General features: G+C 67.4%; 1 protein-coding gene across 5 annotated transcripts in view; it reads left to right on the top strand.

Annotated features, from left to right (window-relative positions):
- The window catches only part of MGAT3 (mannosyl (beta-1,4-)-glycoprotein beta-1,4-N-acetylglucosaminyltransferase), a 29387-nt gene extending 15278 nt beyond the window's left edge, over positions 1-14109 (top strand). For 3 of the 5 annotated variants that reach the window (XM_012720344.1, XM_012720346.1, XM_012720345.1), the window contains exon 2: positions 11651-14109. In XM_012720344.1, coding sequence (XP_012575798.1) covers positions 11652-13223 — 1572 coding nt within the window. In that variant the 5' untranslated portion in view covers position 11651 and the 3' untranslated portion in view covers positions 13224-14109. Of the gene's footprint in view, positions 1-2891; positions 3080-4148; positions 6403-11650 lie in introns of those variants that run through there. The other 2 variants (XM_012720347.1, XM_004676441.2) reach the window with 2 other exon arrangements.
- The last annotated feature ends 1980 nt before the right edge of the window (positions 14110-16089 follow it).

Here is a 16089-nt window from a genome sequence, read left to right as displayed (position 1 = left end):
TGGACACGGAGACTGCCCAGAGCTGGAGGGTCGGGGCCATGCCCACAGGTCAGGGGGGAAACTGAGGCTCTGAGGGTGCAGGGGGCCTTCGCCGTGCGCCAGCGTAGCGTCAGCTGAGCCAGGCCAGGGTGCCAGTCCTCCCCGCTGCCTGAGCTTGCCAGCCTCGGTTTCCTCAGCCTGAAATGGACTTGTGGGGGTGTGTGGGGCAGGCGCATCTCCCGGGAAGGGGGCGCTGCCTCGGGTGCCGGGCCCCCCGGAGGCCAGCAGCGTTGCTGAGACCAGGTCCCTGGCCACTGATCCTGGCATGATCTTGCCTGTGGTGACAGTTTGCTGCTGTTTCATTTTCTTCTTCCCCAGGCCGGGGTGCTGAGAACCTGCAGGCCTGGTTTGGGGTGTCGGCATGCTCGGGCTAAGGAGCTCACGGAGCAGCGCCCAGCCCTGCAGCCTGCGGGCCCTGCGTTTGGGCGAGGGCTTGCTGCGGGGGTCAGCCAGGTCCTGACCCACAGGTGCTGCGGCCGCACGCAGGCAGGTGGACGGAGCATAACTGGGAGGGAGCAGAGAAGAGGCCCGTTGTCTGGCCTCACTGAGGCTGTCCTGTGCCCAGAGCCCGCGCTGACAGCCTCGGGTTCCCGGGTCACGGCACCGGCAGGTGTCCCGTTACGACGGTGGCGGCGGGACGGAAGGGGACTCCCCAGAGTCCACGTGCGGAGCTGTGAGGGCCGAGGGCGGCCGCCCGCCAGGTCGCAGCCGCTCCAGGACGGCCTCGTTTCATTTTGAATTAGACGGAAGATGAAAAAGATCGAGGAAGCGAGCAGTCCACGGACGCGCAGCTGGCGTGTGGGGGACAGTCCACGGGCGCGCAGCTGGCGTGTGGGGGACAGTCCACGGACGCGCAATGTGTGGGGCGCAGTCCACGGACGCGCAGCTGGCCCGTGGGGTGGGGACCTAGGAGCGGGCCGGGCTTCTCAGTGTCGCTGCTGCGTCTCGTGACACCTGCCGTGGGCGCTGACCCGCACCCCGGCTCTCGCCTGAGGGGCCCTTCTCAGGCCAAGCAGGGCTCTTCGCGGCGAGGCACAGCGTCGCCGAGGCGTGGTCACCCGCCCTCCCACGTGCCGGCTCTGGGCTGGGGCGGCCTCACCCGAGGGCCCTGCAGGCGGCCTGGCTCGTTCCCCCCGCTCAGTGTCCAGCCCACGCGGGCAGAGGTCTTGCCTGGGCCCCGAGCAGTGGTGGCAGAGCCAGGGCTCGTCAAGCCCCTGCTGGGTGCGGGCGGGGCTGGCCGGGCATGAGGGGTCACTCTCCGCTTCTCCCTGCCCACCCTCCTCCCGGCCAGCGGCCACCCTGTGTCCGGCCACCGCTGCCTCTCACGGAGGGGACCTGTGGACCGCGTGAAGGACCGAGCCCAGGGCGGCGGGACCAGGCCCCTCGGCCGCTTTCCCGAGCCCGGAGCGCCCTGTGCGTGCAGGGGTTTGGGTGATTGTTCATTCACCAAGCTGAGCTTGACTTCGCTTTTTTGTCGGGCTCCGTGCTAGGGCCGGGCAGCAGGGGCACAGGTGGGCACAGGTGGCCAGGGCCAGGTGAGACGAGGGGGCCGGGCGCTGGCCTGCGGTCAGGCGGGCCTGGGGCAAGGCCGTCCAGAGCCTCCAGAGCCAGGCGAGGGCTTGGGGAGGGTGTTGAAAGATCACACAGCAACTTGGAGTCTCCTAGCGGACTTGGACTTTATCCCCAGGGCAGGGGTTCCAGCCCAGAGACTGTGTCGGTTTGGCTTTTGCTTGGCCGGCGGTGGGAAGGCCGCGTCCAGCCAGGTGAGCGCTCCCGTGGTGCAGCCCTTGGGGTCGGTGGCCTGGGGGAGGGTGGACGGGAGAGGCTCAGGCATGTGCGGAGGGAGACGAGGTCCGTGAGCCCCCGTGCGGGCAGCTGGGTCTCGGCCCCGGGCGCCGGGGCCCAGAGGAAAATGTTCAGAAATCCCGGAGCCGCCGGAGCGGCCCTGGGTGCCCCGTGGGCCCTGTCGGAGCGTGCTCTGCGCCTGGCCTGCCGCGGGTGTTCCGCAGGCTGGGGACGGGCCTGGCGGGGCTGGCCTGACGCCCAGCCGTCTGCTCCCCCTCTTCGCCGGCCCTGGGGTCTGGGTGCACAGGTGTCCCCGCCACCGCTGCCCTGTGCGCGGGCCGGTGCCGGGGGCACTTGGCACTTGCTGCCCACCCGAGGCTGGGCCACCACCGGCGTGTGTGCACTGGCTCCCTGTGCTCGGGGCCACCCCCACCCGTGCCTGACACCCCACCTGGTGCACGGGCACCCCCACCGTGCGCCTGGGCAGTACCCTCCTCCTTCCCAGGGTGCGACTTGCGGAACAAGACCTCCCCAGACTTAGCTGGGCTGCCCCTGAGGGACAGGGAGGGTGGGCGCCTCTCCCTTCCCCACTCGTCCCCCTCCCTGAGGCCTCTGGGCTGGAGCCGGAGCGGAGGCTCTGCAGTGAAGTGGGCTTTTGTGCATTGTCTCCGGACGGCGCTGGCAGGAGGGGCTGGCACTGCCGGGCTGCCTGGGCAGGGCCCTGCTCATCTCGGCAGTCCGGGCGCGTGGGGGGTTCCTCCGGGCCCCCGGAGAGGGGGAGAAGGTCCTCTAGGTTGGGCTCGCACTGGCCAGGCCTCTGCCCACGCCCGCGGGCAGACGACGCTGTCGCTGGAGTGCGCCGCTCTTCCCGGCAGGCGTCTGTAGTGGTCGCCCGCAGTGTCGATGAAGAGCCCGCCGCAGACCAGGCCTGGGCAAGGGGCAGGGCAGCTGCGATGGTGACCTGATGGCAGCCAGGGGTGGGGTGGGGTGGGACACGGTGCGTCACAGAGACAGGGAGACCGCGGGCTCCGGGGCCAGGAGATGACCCGGGGAGGGCGTGGCAGGCGCTGGCCCGTGGAGGACCGAGGGAAGGGCGTGTGGACAGGGAACAGCCGGCGCGAGGGCCCGGAGTCGACAGGCCCTGGCTCGGACGGGGCTGGGACTGGAGCTGCCTGGAGGGGACACGGCGAGGACAGGGTCGGGGCCCCACGGCCCAGGGCCTGTGGGAGAGCTGGGTTTCACTCTGCGTGGCCAGGTCGGCAGGTTGCGGGGAGTCTGAGCAGGTGTGGCCTGGTGGGCTTTGCAGTGACAGCACTGGCGGTGCCCAGTGCCGAGCAAAGTGCAGGGCCCCTCGTTCGGAAGTCTAGACCGCTAGGGGGTGGGGAGGCGGGGGGGGGCGCCTGCAGGCCTTGCAGAGCCGCAGCCAAGCCTGTGGTGAGGTGTGCACCTGTCTGGGCTGTGGGGGTGTGAGGGGTGGTGGTGTCAAGACTTCTGGCTGTTCCCTGTTTAACCCTCGGGGTGAGGGGCTGGTCGCAGAGGTGAGGTGGCCTGTCTGGGATCATGAAGAGGGGCGCAGGACTCGAACCCAGCTCCCTCTGAGCTGGATGCTGGGGACCGCGGCCCCACCTGGAGCTGCCCGCTCTGTCCTGAGTGATGGGTGGGGGTGGGGCGGGACCCTCCCAGGGGCGGGAAGCGCTCAGCAGCCCCAGTCCGCTCTTCCCGGGAGAGCCCAGAAGGCGAGGCTGAGCCCCCTTCCGCTGGCGTGCACAGGCCCGAGGGCTGCGGCCTGTCTTCGTGCAGGGCCAGGGGCTCCCCGAGGCGGTGACTGGCGCAGGGCAGCTGTGGGGGTTCGCCCCCGGGCCTCGGCGGGCTGCTGGGCGCAGCAGTGACCCGCCCGGACTGATGGAGAGCTGGCAGCAAGCCTGCGCTCAAGACTGGAAGAAGCCGCGTCTTCCTCCGATCCGCGCTCTGTTAATAACTGAGCATCTGCCGGCTGGGATTTCACCGGCGTCCACAGCTGGCCTGCTGCTCGGCCCTGCCCCGGCCAGCCCCCCGCTCGCCACTCCCCAGCCCCCGGGAACCATGCAGAGGTGAGGGTGGCCCTTGGGAGTATCCCCGAGCCAGGCAGTCCTCTCTGGGGTCTCCAGGACCCATCCGAAGGTGGGAACGCTGAGGCCCTGGGGGCACCTGCCCAGGGCACGCGGCTGCGCTTCCCGGGGACCCGCTGCGGTGGGGGCTCCTGGCTGCTGGGGGCTCCTGGCTGCTGGGGGCGGGGCCGAATGGGCTGGGGTTGAGGGCGGCCCGAGGGACGGAGGCGCGGGGGTGGGAGGCGCGTAGCCCCCACGGGGCCCGACCCCGGCACCTCTGCTCCCAGTACCTCTGCTCCCAGTCTTCTCAGTGCCCTCTGCGCCCCGCCCCTGGGCTGCGTCCACGCGTTTGTATGCATAGAGGCGCGGCCAGCCCGAGAGCACGTCTCGCCGCCCCGCCCCGTCCCGAGCGGCCCCTCTGCACCACGACAGGCACTTCTCGGGCGTGGCCAGCGTGTGTGCGCGTCGGCGTTACTGTTGTCGCTTGTGGGGCCTCCCAGACCAGGCCCAGGGCAGACAGGGAGCTTAGGCGGTGAGGGTGGGTGTGTCCGAGCGGCCCCCGCCAGGCCCCGTCGCCAGCCCGCCGCCTGTCATTCTCTGAGACAGACTTGAAACGAGGCCGGAGCTAACTCACGCGGCGGGGGGGGCGGGTCGCTCCCCGACGGCCAGCGGCGGTGACGGAGCCCAGGAGGAGGGCGGCTCACGGTGCGAGAGCGGAACATTCTCCCAGGAAGTCCAGAGTGTTCTAGCAAGCGCACCAGGGCGAGAGAGCGACCGGCCACCACCTCCCTGCGGCCAGTCGAAGCTGGCAAGGTGAGGGAGGCGGCAGAGTTGGGCTCTCGTGGTTTCGGGAAAGGTGCCAGGCGGGCAGGGAGCGCGGCACCAGACAGCAGACTCCCTCGCGGCCAGGACGGTGCCCTGTTAGCAGGCGCGGGCAGGACACGGAGGCCGGTGCCGGGCTTCAGAGAGCGAGCTGACTCTCGGCAGTGCAGCTGCGGCTAGCCGGAGCTCTGGCTCACCGGCCACTCCGAGGACTCCGGCCCTTCGGGCGTGGAAGCTGGGCTGCGCCCGGCCCCTCCCAGAGCTGCCCCCAGGTCCCTCATCTCTGCTCCTGCGACAGGTGCCCACCACGTGCCCCGTGTTGCCCCAGACACGTGCGCCAGCGTCCGGTCTGCCAGGCGCTGTTCCGGGCACTTGCCCACGGCCCGTGGTGTGGATGCCATTATGTCCCCAACTTGTGAGGAAACTGAGGCCCCAGAATGCGGGCACCTGCACCCTCCCAGCCCCCCTAAACGGAGGCTGTGGGTCTCTGGCCCAGCAGAGGAGAGGGTTGGCACCAGCAAGCAGAGGGGTGCCCTAATTGTTGCTTTGCCACCTTCCCGAGCCTCAGTTTCCCCATCTATACAGCGGCAGTACAAGTGGCTGACTCCAGGGTGGCTGTGGGTGCACACAAGTCCCGGGGTACATACGTAGGCATTTGACAGGCAGGGACCACCCTTGCCACCGTGAACAGGGCAAGGGGACGGAGGCCAGGGCCCCAGCAGTCGTGACTGCTGGACTGCGGGGGCGCCACTGCCCGCGGGTGTGCCTGGGGGCCCCGCGTGGGCAGCGAGCAGTGGGAGGGAGGAGGCCCCAGGGAGCACCCAGCTGACTTTCTCAGGCAGCTGGCGGGCCTGGGTCGGGGGGGCCAGGCACACAGAGCTGCTCCTGCAGGGAGGCGGGCGGGGTTCACAGAGGGAAGGGCTCCCCCGGGCTGAGCCGCACAGCGGGGTTCGAGCCCTTGAGCCCGCAAGGCGGATGCCCTGGGGCCCAGGGCGAGACTTCCTGGGGGACTGCGTACACCAGCCCTGCCTCGCCCGCCGGCCGCTTTGGCAGCCCTGCTGTGCTCTGGGGCCCGTCGCCCCGGGAGTCTTGGTCTCCCTGCGGGGCCGAGCGAGGTGCTCGGTCTGCTGGAGCTTCGAGGTGGAGACACGTGTCTGCCTGCCAGCCGGGCCCGAGCCGAGCCGATGCCCCCGACCCGTGCAGCGGCAGCCCCGGCATCAGCAAGGCCCCGCCAGGTGTCCGCAGAGAGCCGTGGCCCCGCGGGGAGCCCGTGGGGGGAACGGAGCGAGGCGGAGAGACAAGCTGCGCCCTTGCCCTCCCTCCGCCCTCGGGGCCGTGCCGCAGCCCCTGCGGGTGAGGCCGTGGCACCTCCCGTTGGAAGGACCCGCGATTAACCGGCGCCAGGTCCCAAGAGCGCCCTGTCTTCTGGTTCCTGAGATACCAACCTTCAGCCCCAAGAAGGATCGGGAAGCAGTAACGGAAGCTCCAGGGAGGATGGTGCCGTGAATACGGGAGAATTCCTGGCCACGCAGAGGGCTTGGGAGGGGCAGCGCCAAGAACTGGACGAGCAGAGACCAGATGGACACTTGGCAGGGCCACCGGCCTGGGGTGGAGGGCTGGAGAGAATTCTCGCCCGCCGGCCCTTCAGGTCCACGAGCTGCTGCCCCAGGTATGGAGGCCCGGTCACCCCAGCCCCGGCCTGTGGGTGGTGGGTGGCCATCAGTGGTGAGCAGCCTCGGCTGGCCTGGCCCTTCGGCTGAGCCGCCCAGGAATAAGACGTGGTATGTTCAGTGAGGTCACCTGGCAGGGAACCGAGTGGAAGGAGAGAAGTGGGCATTTTTACAGCATCTGCTGCGTGCCAGCTTCCTGCAGGATGCTCTGACACCAGGCTCATCCCTGTCCCCGGGGCCACCCTTCTAGATCGGACAAGACTAAGGCCCAAGGACACACAGCTCCTAACTTACAGCGCTGGGATTCGAACCGAGCGCTCTGGCTTTCAGTAACGGCGAAGTTGGGCTGACCGGTGCCCACCGCAGGGGCCCAGCCCCCGCTCAGCCCCGCGAGGCGGGCGTGCTCTAGCTCCGCTCCACGAGAAGGGCGGGCCGCCGAGGCACAGACGTGGGGCGCTTGTCGGGTCAGAGGTGTGTTCAGATCCGACGGTCACGACCAGCGGCCAGCCCGGCAGCCCGGTGGTTCAGAGCTGCTGGGCACTGCAGACTTGGCTGTCGAGATGCCCCTCCTGCTTTCTGCACGCACCCGAGCGGAGCCCTGGGGGTGGAGGCAGGGCTGGGGCGTGGAAGGCGAGCTGGGGGACGCTTCCCAAGGGTCCCGGAGCGCCTGTCAGGCAGCAGGCCGGTTGACAGCCCACAGCGGAGCCCTTCTCTCGACTGGGGGAGCAGGACCCCGCGGACCGTCCCAGCGCCGAGGACGCCAGGGATCAGACGGTGAGGGACCAGAGGGTGGCGGGCAGGGGAAGTGCCCGTTAGGACACGAGCTGCTGAACCTGGAGGAGGCTGGCAAGCGGCCAGGGTGGGGCCCAGCAGGGGCACCTCAAGGCCAAGCTAGGACCCTGGTCAGCGCAGGCGATCTCAGCACCACGGAGAGCGCTACAGGAGCCACTGGTCACCCTGGCGACAGCTGTCAGGATCAGGGCTGTGCACCAGGAGGCCACGGCCCACGGGCCCAGCCCCCACCTCAGCCGAGCCCCAACCCCGGGGTCATGACGGGGTCCCCGGTTTGGGCTCATCTGCTTCCCTTCCTTCTCCATCAACCTTCCAAACATAGCTGAGGAAAAAGGGCTCAAAGAAGAGAAGGGAGAGGTGGGAAGAGAAGGGAGGAAAAACATTTGCCCAGCTGGGGCCTTCTGGGGTTTGGCCATGGCCACGGGTGAGCAGAGTATGGAGAGGCCCCAGGGCCTGGCCGGCGCAGCCTCCCGTGTGCGTGATTATTTGGCTACAGGGAAGCTCCTGCTCAGCCCCTCGCACTGACTGCAGGCCCAGTCCCTGGGCCAGCTCCGTGTGTGGGGGTGAGAGCCCCTCTAGGGAGACTCACAGGCCCTCCATTCCCCGGAGCGCCGGAAACGGGGTGCTGTTCCCCATGCCCTCAGCAGCAGGGTCGGGATTTGCCCTGACCCTCTTTGCTGAACCCCAAGCAGTGCTCCTTGCTGCGCTGAGACTCACGGCAACTGGGGGGCTCCGCTCTGCTCACCCCAACTCTGCCGAGCTGGGGAATAGCCGCGGTGGTAAGAAGAGCGAAGCCCACGGGGCACCTCGTGTGCCAGGCACTGCAGGCGATCGCTGAACCTCCCTTGTATAGATACGAAAAAGGAGTGCTCAGAGCACCCACGTGACTGGCAGCGCCAGAGACTGCACGCGGGAGCCAGCGCCTGCTGAGGGGGGGGCAGGGCGCGGCTCGAGCCCCGCGGTGTCCAGCGCTGTCCAGGCTGCTCGAGTCCAGCTAGGGAGACACGCTGGGAGATGAGCCCCAGGTGGTGGGCGCTGGGAAAGGCGCAGGCCGTGGACCAGCGTCTGATTCGTGGGCTCACCCGAGCCGGGCAGGCAGGACCGCGACACACGTGTACGCAGGGAGGGGTCCCGCAGCTGAACGGCCTCGAGTCGAGCTCACAGTGACCGCTTGAGCCCGGAAGACTGTTCATTCCGCCTGGGGCAGCCGGGAAGAGGGCTGGGGGCCGGCCTGGGGCCGGCCATGGGAGCGCTGCTTCCCCCCGTGAGCCACGTGGCCAGCACGACCGGGGCGGCCCTGGGGAGTGGCCTCTCCTTGCTGCCCGGAACGTGCTTCCCTGCACACCGGCTGTGGCCACGGCATGCGCTGAGCCCGGGCAGCGGCTCGTGTCTGTCTCGCAGCTCCGCCGTGCCCGTGGCTGCTCGGTGGCGCTTTGTGACGGAGGCAGAGCGGTCGGGGTGAGCCCGCTGTCTCGGCTGCCGGGAGAGCCCGGCGTTCACACAGAGCCAGTCCGGGCCCGACCCAGCCGCCCGCTCCTGTCCTGGGCGGGAAGTCTGGCCGTCTTTGTGTCGCTTCCCCAACTCTGCGGTTGTCGTTTGAGCGTCCTGGCAGGATGGTTGAAAGGCTTAAGGGAGACCTGGGTGCCCGTGCTGTTGATTCCTGGTTTCTACTAGGAGGCCACTCAGCAGATGCTGTAGCACTTAGCAAGACCGTGAAGACGGGCCCTCCCTGGCGGCGCAGCGGGTGGAAGTGCAGCCCGATCCCTGCCTGGAGGTGACCCACAGGGCACGGCAGACCTCTCCTGACCCGCCCGCCGCTCCCCTCAGTGCACTTTGCTCCCCATTCTGTCTCTGGTGCATCCTCTCACCACGCCCGCACCCCACTTCTGTATGCATAAATAAATAAATCTTTAAAAAAAGATAGATAAAGATAAGGTCAAAAGGAGTCAGGCCAAAAAGAGTTGAAAAACTACAAGCAGCCATGAATGAAGGTGTCCCCCGAAATGTGAAATGTGTCCTTCGGGTCACTGACTTGCTCCAGACCCACCACAGTGTGCATGAAGCGTCCAGCAGCCCTGGTGAAGAGGGCCCAGTCCCACGGTTCTCAGTCGCAGGCCGTGCCTTAACCAGACCCCCAGAGGTCCCTGTGAGGGAGCCCCAGGCTCTGAGGAGTCACCTCCAGAGGGCACAGCTGGCGGTGCAACCCGATCCTGAAAACCAGCCTGTTGGGCATTCGAGGGGCAGCTGGGTCAGTGTGACCTGCTGGGGCCACAGGAGCCCCTTACACCACTAGACACCCCGCCCTCCCTGACACCCCGCCCTCCCTGACACCCTGCCAAGCCTTTTGCTGCGGGCCCGGCCCTGCCCTCTGCAGCTCATGGCCGGCTCAGTCACTCAGCTACAATCCCCCACCCCTGCCCCTCCCGAGGCAGGTCCCAAGTGAGGAGAAAATAGCCAGCCAGCGGGATCGGGGCCTGACACCCCTTTGCTGTGTCACTCCGGGCGTGTGTGGGGCTGCGTGGCGCCGGGGCTCCCCTCACGGGCCTCGCGCTGAGCCCCGCCACTCTCCCTGCCAGCTGGTCTGCCAGACCCGCTGGGTCCACAGTGGAGAGGAGCCCAGAAACCTGCTGCAAATGCGGGCCAGGAGCTCCCCCTCCCCCTGCGCTGCCTCCCCCCACCCGGGGGAGTAGCTCTGTTCGCAGGCGCCCATCTGCACCCGGTTGTCCTGCCCGCTGCCTGCGACCAGCCGTGCCAACCACGGCGAGGGTTCTGGGGGGCGGGTGTGCTGGGCCAGACAGCATGGCCTGGCTGGCGGGAGGGAGACCCCACTGTTCCTCACCAGCTTGCTAGGACTCAGGGCGGGGGGCACCCAGGTGCGCGCCCAGCTTTGTAACCCAGCAGGGCGAAGCCCCTCGGCCCTGGTTTCCTCTCTAAACTGCAGTGCTGGCCCCTCCGCCATGCCCCACACCAGCTCTTCAGGTGCCCGCGTACGGCCGGCGGCTTAGACAGGCACTGTGGGGCGATCCAGGCTCCACCGTGGAGGGCCCCAGAGGTTGGGGGCACCCACCGCATCCCAGGAGCTCTGTGCCCATCTCACAGATGTAGACACGGAGGTCCCAAGTGGTGCAGGGCGGCTGGAGGTCACAGCAGCTCGAAGCCGAGCCGGCCACTCTCCACACTGACCTGTCCGCAGAGCTAGGAGTGAGGGAGAGAAGGAAGGAGAAGCCTCAGAAAAGAACGCGTTAAGGGAAGAAATGTTCTAGGTGGAAGGGCAGCCCCGCCCACAGGGACGACAGGGGGCTTGGATCCTGTCCCAGCCCTCTGGCGACAGGCAAGCCCCGGCCAGGCGGCGGTCAGGCCTGACGGAGCGGGCTTCCTGCCTGTCCCTGCCGGCGGGGCGGGGCGGGACGAGCGGGCCTTGAGGGTACCTTGGGGAGCGCCCTGCTGCCGGCCTTGCTGGAACAGGGGGACGGCAGAGTGAGCTGGGCGAGCGGCACTCCTGCCCATCTGGCTTCCATGAGGGACCTGAGCCGGGCCAGGCGGGCAGGGGGCCTCTGTGTCGCCTGGCAACTTCCCTGACAAGCTACACATACTCTAGAAAGGAAGGTCTATTGCAGCTGTAAAATAAAGACAAAACCTCCCTTCCCCGGCCGTGAACTAATTGATACGTGAAAATAGATCGAAGAGTGGCACTCGAAGAACCACGCGCTGTGATGTGGGGTTTCGAAGGGAAATCGGGATTTATTTCTGCTGATGCTGAAATCTAATCATTGATCAAGGAAAGCCACGTGATTGGACTAGTGTCCAGTGTGATCTTGTTTATGAAAAATATTGAACCGAGAGCAGAAAACGTGCCTGTCAGACCCTCCGCTTACCTCCCCAGGTCCAGCCTGCGCCAGGAGAGGGCCTAGGCAAGGCGGGGGCCGGCAGGTGGGGGCTCATGAGGTCTTTCTTTGACTCGTTAGGGTGAATGTGACCCCTAGAGACAGGTGCACTCTTATCTTTTCAGTGCAAAGGTACTGATGGAGAAAGGAAAGAGACTGATGGAGAGGCAGAGACGACAAGAGCAGCACCCTGCTCAGGACTGGGGGGGGGGGGACCCCGCCCTCGGCCTGAGCGCCCCTGGGCAGGCTTTGCTCTGGGAGAGGGAGCTTTCCCCAGGACGCCCAGCCGTGCACTGGGATGGCCTGGGTGTGTCGCCTGGCGGAGGAGCAGACTGCATGGGGGTGTGGGGACCTGCTGGTCTCCCCAGGGGAGCAGGGGCAGGCTGGGAGGCTCCTTCATGCGGGGTGTCCGCGGTTCCTGACGGGGGGACTTGGACTTCCAGGCTTGACGCCTGGGGAGAAGTTTGGCACCAGGTACTGACCAGGACAGTCACAAACGAGGCAGCGGAGGCTGCCTGGGCGCCGTCCCAGGTCCGCAGGCCCCTGACGCGTGTCTCCCTGTGCCCTGCAGGATGAAGATGAGACGCTACAAGCTCTTTCTCATGTTCTGTATGGCCGGCCTGTGCCTCATCTCCTTCCTGCATTTCTTTAAGACCTTGTCCTATGTCACCTTCCCCCGGGAACTGGCCTCCCTCAGCCCGAACCTGGTGTCCAGCTTCTTCTGGAGCAATGCGCCCGTCACGCCCCAAGCCAGCCAGGAGCCCGGGGGCCCAGACCTGCTGCGCACCCCACTTTATTCCGACTCGCCCCTGCTGCAGCCGCTGTCACCCAGCAAGGCCACGGAGGAGCTCCACCGGATGGACTTCGTGCTGCCCGAGGACACCACCGAGTACTTCGTGCGCACCAAAGCCGGGGGCGTCTGCTTCAAACCCGGCACCAAGATGCTGGAGAAGTCCCCGTCGGGGCGGCCGGAGGAGAAGGCGGAGGGGGGCGAGGGCGCCCCCGCGCGGCAGCCCGGGCGGCGCGCGCTGAGCACCCGGGAGCGCGCGGGCGGCCGCGGCGCGCGCAGGAAGTGGGTGGAGTGCGTGTGCCTGCCCGGCTGGCACGGGCCGAGCTGCGGCGTGCCCACGGTGGTGCAGTACTCCAACCTGCCCACCAAGGAGCGCCTGGTGCCGCGCGAGGTGCCGCGGCGCGTCATCAACGCCATCAACATCAACCACGAGTTCGACCTGCTGGACGTGCGCTTCCACGAGCTGGGCGACGTGGTGGACGCCTTCGTGGTGTGCGAGTCCAACTTCACGGCGTACGGGGAGCCGCGGCCGCTCAAGTTCCGGGAGATGCTGACCAACGGCACCTTCGAGTACATCCGCCACAAGGTGCTCTACGTCTTCCTGGACCACTTCCCGCTGGGCGGGCGGCAGGACGGCTGGATCGCCGACGACTACCTGCGCACCTTCCTGACCCAGGACGGCGTGTCCCGACTGCGCAACCTGCGGCCCGACGACGTCTTCATCATCGACGACGCGGACGAGATCCCCGCGCGCGACGGCGTGCTGTTCCTCAAGCTGTACGACGGCTGGACGGAGCCCTTCGCCTTCCACATGCGCAAGTCGCTCTACGGCTTCTTCTGGAAGCAGCCGGGCACGCTGGAGGTGGTGTCGGGCTGCACGGTGGACATGCTGCGGACGGTGTACGGGCTGGACGGCATCCGCCTGCGCCGCCGCCAGTACTACACCATGCCCAACTTCCGGCAGTACGAGAACCGCACCGGCCACATCCTGGTGCAGTGGTCGCTGGGCAGCCCGCTGCACTTCGCCGGCTGGCACTGCTCCTGGTGCTTCACGCCCGAGGGCATCTACTTCAAGCTGGTGTCGGCCCAGAACGGCGACTTCCCCCGCTGGGGTGACTACGAGGACAAACGGGACCTCAACTACATCCGGAGTCTGATCCGCACGGGGGGCTGGTTCGATGGCACTCAGCAGGAGTACCCGCCCGCGGACCCTACCGAGCACATGTACGCCCCCAAGTACCTGCTCAAGAACTACGACCAGTTCCGCTACCTGCTGGACAACCCCTACCGGGAGCCCAAGGGCCCCCCCGGGAGGCCCCCCTCCGGGAGCAAACCCGGTGTGGTGGAAGGCTAAGCCGGCACCGCGAGAAGGCCAGTGGCGGGGCAGGTGCCGGCCCACCCGATGCCTTCCTGCCTCCTCCCGCCCTCTGGGTGGTTCTTAGGCGGGCAGGGAGGGCGGCCGGGAGCCTTCCCTACCTCAGCCCTGTGAAGCAGGCGTCCGCCTGTGAGCTTGAAGAGCGCCCTCCCCTGGACTGGAGAGGGAGGGTGGCCCTGCCCTCGGCCGAAGATGCCGGGGCTGGGCGCCCACGGAGAGTGCATGGGGGGGCGGGGGGCGCCCAGGGCAGCGTGTGGGAGAGCCCTGGCTTGTCCCTGCACTCCGGGCCTGCAGTGGGATGGGGGGTGCGGGGGTCCCCGGGCTCTGTAAATAGTTGCATTTGGGATCAGGAGAAGAGGGGACATCAGGGTGGGAGGGGTGGACAGCAGCCGGGAGGATGGTCCACCCCGTGCTCCATGGCGCTGCCGGCAGGTGGCCCTGTGCTCCCGGGCGTGGTCGGGCCGGGGGGAGCCCCGTGAGCCCCTTTGGCCCCAGACCTGGCCTGCGGAGCCCTGTTACTCTTTACGTTGCCATCCTGGGGGCCGCCCGCCCAGCCCCTGAGGCCGGAGCTCAGTTCTGGGGCAGTGGGGGCAGGACGCGGCTGCGGGCAGGTCTGGGAGGTTGGACCTTGGGGCCGCGGTAGGGGCAGTGGCAGGAAGTGGGGGCTCCCCCTTCTTGTTGGAGCGCACAGCCCCAGTCACCCTGTGCCCTTCCTCGGGGCTGGCGGGGCCACGGGGGACGTCGGGCCGCGGCCTGTCATCTCCCTCCTCGCAGTTTGTCTCGTGGGGGTGGGGGTGTCTGCATTCGCGTATGTGCTCAGCTGCTGTAATCGAGACCCCCAAATACATTGGTTTACGCAAGACCAGCTAGTTTCGCACTTCCTGTCCAGAAGGAATGGCCCTGGGCTGGCGGCCAGGGGCTTCCACCTTCCCCCCGGTGCGCCTGCTGGCCGGGGGGGGAAGGCAGGGGGCCACGCCCCTTTCCTGTTAGGAGTGGAGCCGGGGTGGCCGGCACTTCTGTCGCTGCTTGCGGCATCTCAGTGACCAGGTCTTGGTCACGTGACCACGAGTCACTGCAAGGGAGGCTGGGAGAGGTCTGCAGCTGGGCTGCTGTGGGGGGTGTGGGGCAGCCCGAGTGGGTGCTTACGCAAGTCTCTTGCTAAGCGCTCTTGAAAGAATCTGCTCCTGCTTCCCCCAGCTGCCGGCCAGTGAGAACCTGCAGTTCGGGGAGGGGCGGGGCGCCCCCTCAGGGGTGCGGCTCAGAGCTGCCTGTGGAACGGTACGTGTTGTGTGTGCGTGCGTATTTATGGCATGGGTGCATGCGTGGTGTGTACTTGTTCGTGTCTGTGTCTCCTATAAATATACGCTTGTGTGTGGGTGTGGGTGCAGGCCCGGGCTGCCCCCACCTGGGTCCTGGAAACTGCGGCCGCACTTCCTGCAGCTCCCCAAAATCACAGGCCAGAGAGCCTTGGGGTCCCGGAAAGCAAGGCCCCAGGGAACGTGGGATCTGTCTGTCTGTCTGTCTTTCAGTCCACGGAGTGGGGGTCCTCCTGACCTGGGGCTGCACAGCTGCGAGCTCACTACCTCCCAGCCCCCCTACCCCCCGTCCCCCCGGCCACACCCTTCTCCGGCAGGGACTTTCTCGGTGTGTTGTAGGACTGTCCTGATGGGCCAGCAAGGAGGGTGCCCCCTCGGCCAACGCCTCGCTTGGGTCCGTGCCCCGTGTGGGCCTGGCGGGGGAGCTGGCCGCAGAGCAGCCTCTGGGGGCAGGCATGAAGCAGGCTGCGGGGGCTCGATCGCCCCCACTCTCCCTCCTGTCTAAGGGCACCCCCAAGGGAATCTCAGAGTGTCTCAAAGAGGTCAGGCGTCCCTCGCTCCTGGGCAGCCTAGCCAGGGCTGCCCTCTCCGCTCCCCTGCTCACCCCTGCATAGGGGCCCCTGAGGGCCCCTGCGTTGTGCCTGAACCCCAGCCCAGGGCTTCGTCCTCACCCTCAGCTGCTGTGGGCTGCCCCTCCCCAGGCTGGCAGGGGTCCAGCCTCGATTCAACAGCTGGGCAGAGGGGTCCTCCAGGCCGCTTCCTGCTGACCCAGGTCGGCGAGGTAACTGCAGGTGGGCCCAGGCCTGGGGAGAGGGCGCTGTCGGGAGGGGCAGGGGCTGAAGCGCATCAGGAAGAATCACGTCAGCCTCTGGTGAGTCTCGGGTGCAGGGGAGCTCAGGACCACTCCCCCAGTATGAAGGGAAGCCACACTGTGAATGTGAGCCCCCGACCCCGTCACCACCCCAGACTTCTTTCCCTGGGAACCAGTGACCCGATGACCTGTGCTCAAGGGACCCAGCCCCCCCCCCCCCCCCCCGCCCGCCATGTGGGTTCCCAGGGACTGTAGGGCCAGAGCTCTGGGGACAGAGCGGCAGCGGGGTGGGAGGCCGCTTGCCGTGAGCGGCAGCCGGGGGCGTGATCGTCAAGGACACCGACAACAGTAGTAGTATTTTTTTTGTAAGGGAAATCAATATGTACATTCTGAAATCATTTTCTCTGTAAATGGTTGGATTTCATTTCACCCTTAAAGGGATGCTTAACGGAGAAGATAATATTATTAATAAAAACAGCTGCAAAGTCTGAAGGGTGTGTGTGGCTAGTTGGGGGTGCTCTGGGGAGGGCTCTGGTCTTGCTGAAGACGCTCTCGCTGCCTCCAGCCTTGTGGCCGGTGGGGAGGCAGGCAAGCTGGGCTCCTTCCCGGAGGGGTGACGGTCCCCCAGCGAAGGGGGCATCCGTCCCCCAGCAGTCAGTAGCAGGAACCACTGTGATAGGGAAGGAGCTGGGTGGGCGCCTGCGGAAGGAATTCCCAG

Source organism: Condylura cristata, unplaced genomic scaffold (genome assembly GCF_000260355.1).
Source record: "Condylura cristata isolate star-nosed mole 26May11 unplaced genomic scaffold, ConCri1.0 scaffold00004, whole genome shotgun sequence".
NCBI classification, from domain to species: Eukaryota; Metazoa; Chordata; class Mammalia; order Eulipotyphla; family Talpidae; genus Condylura; species Condylura cristata.
The sequence above is the reverse complement of the archived record's forward strand: the minus strand, read 5'-3'. Positions and strand labels throughout refer to the sequence as shown.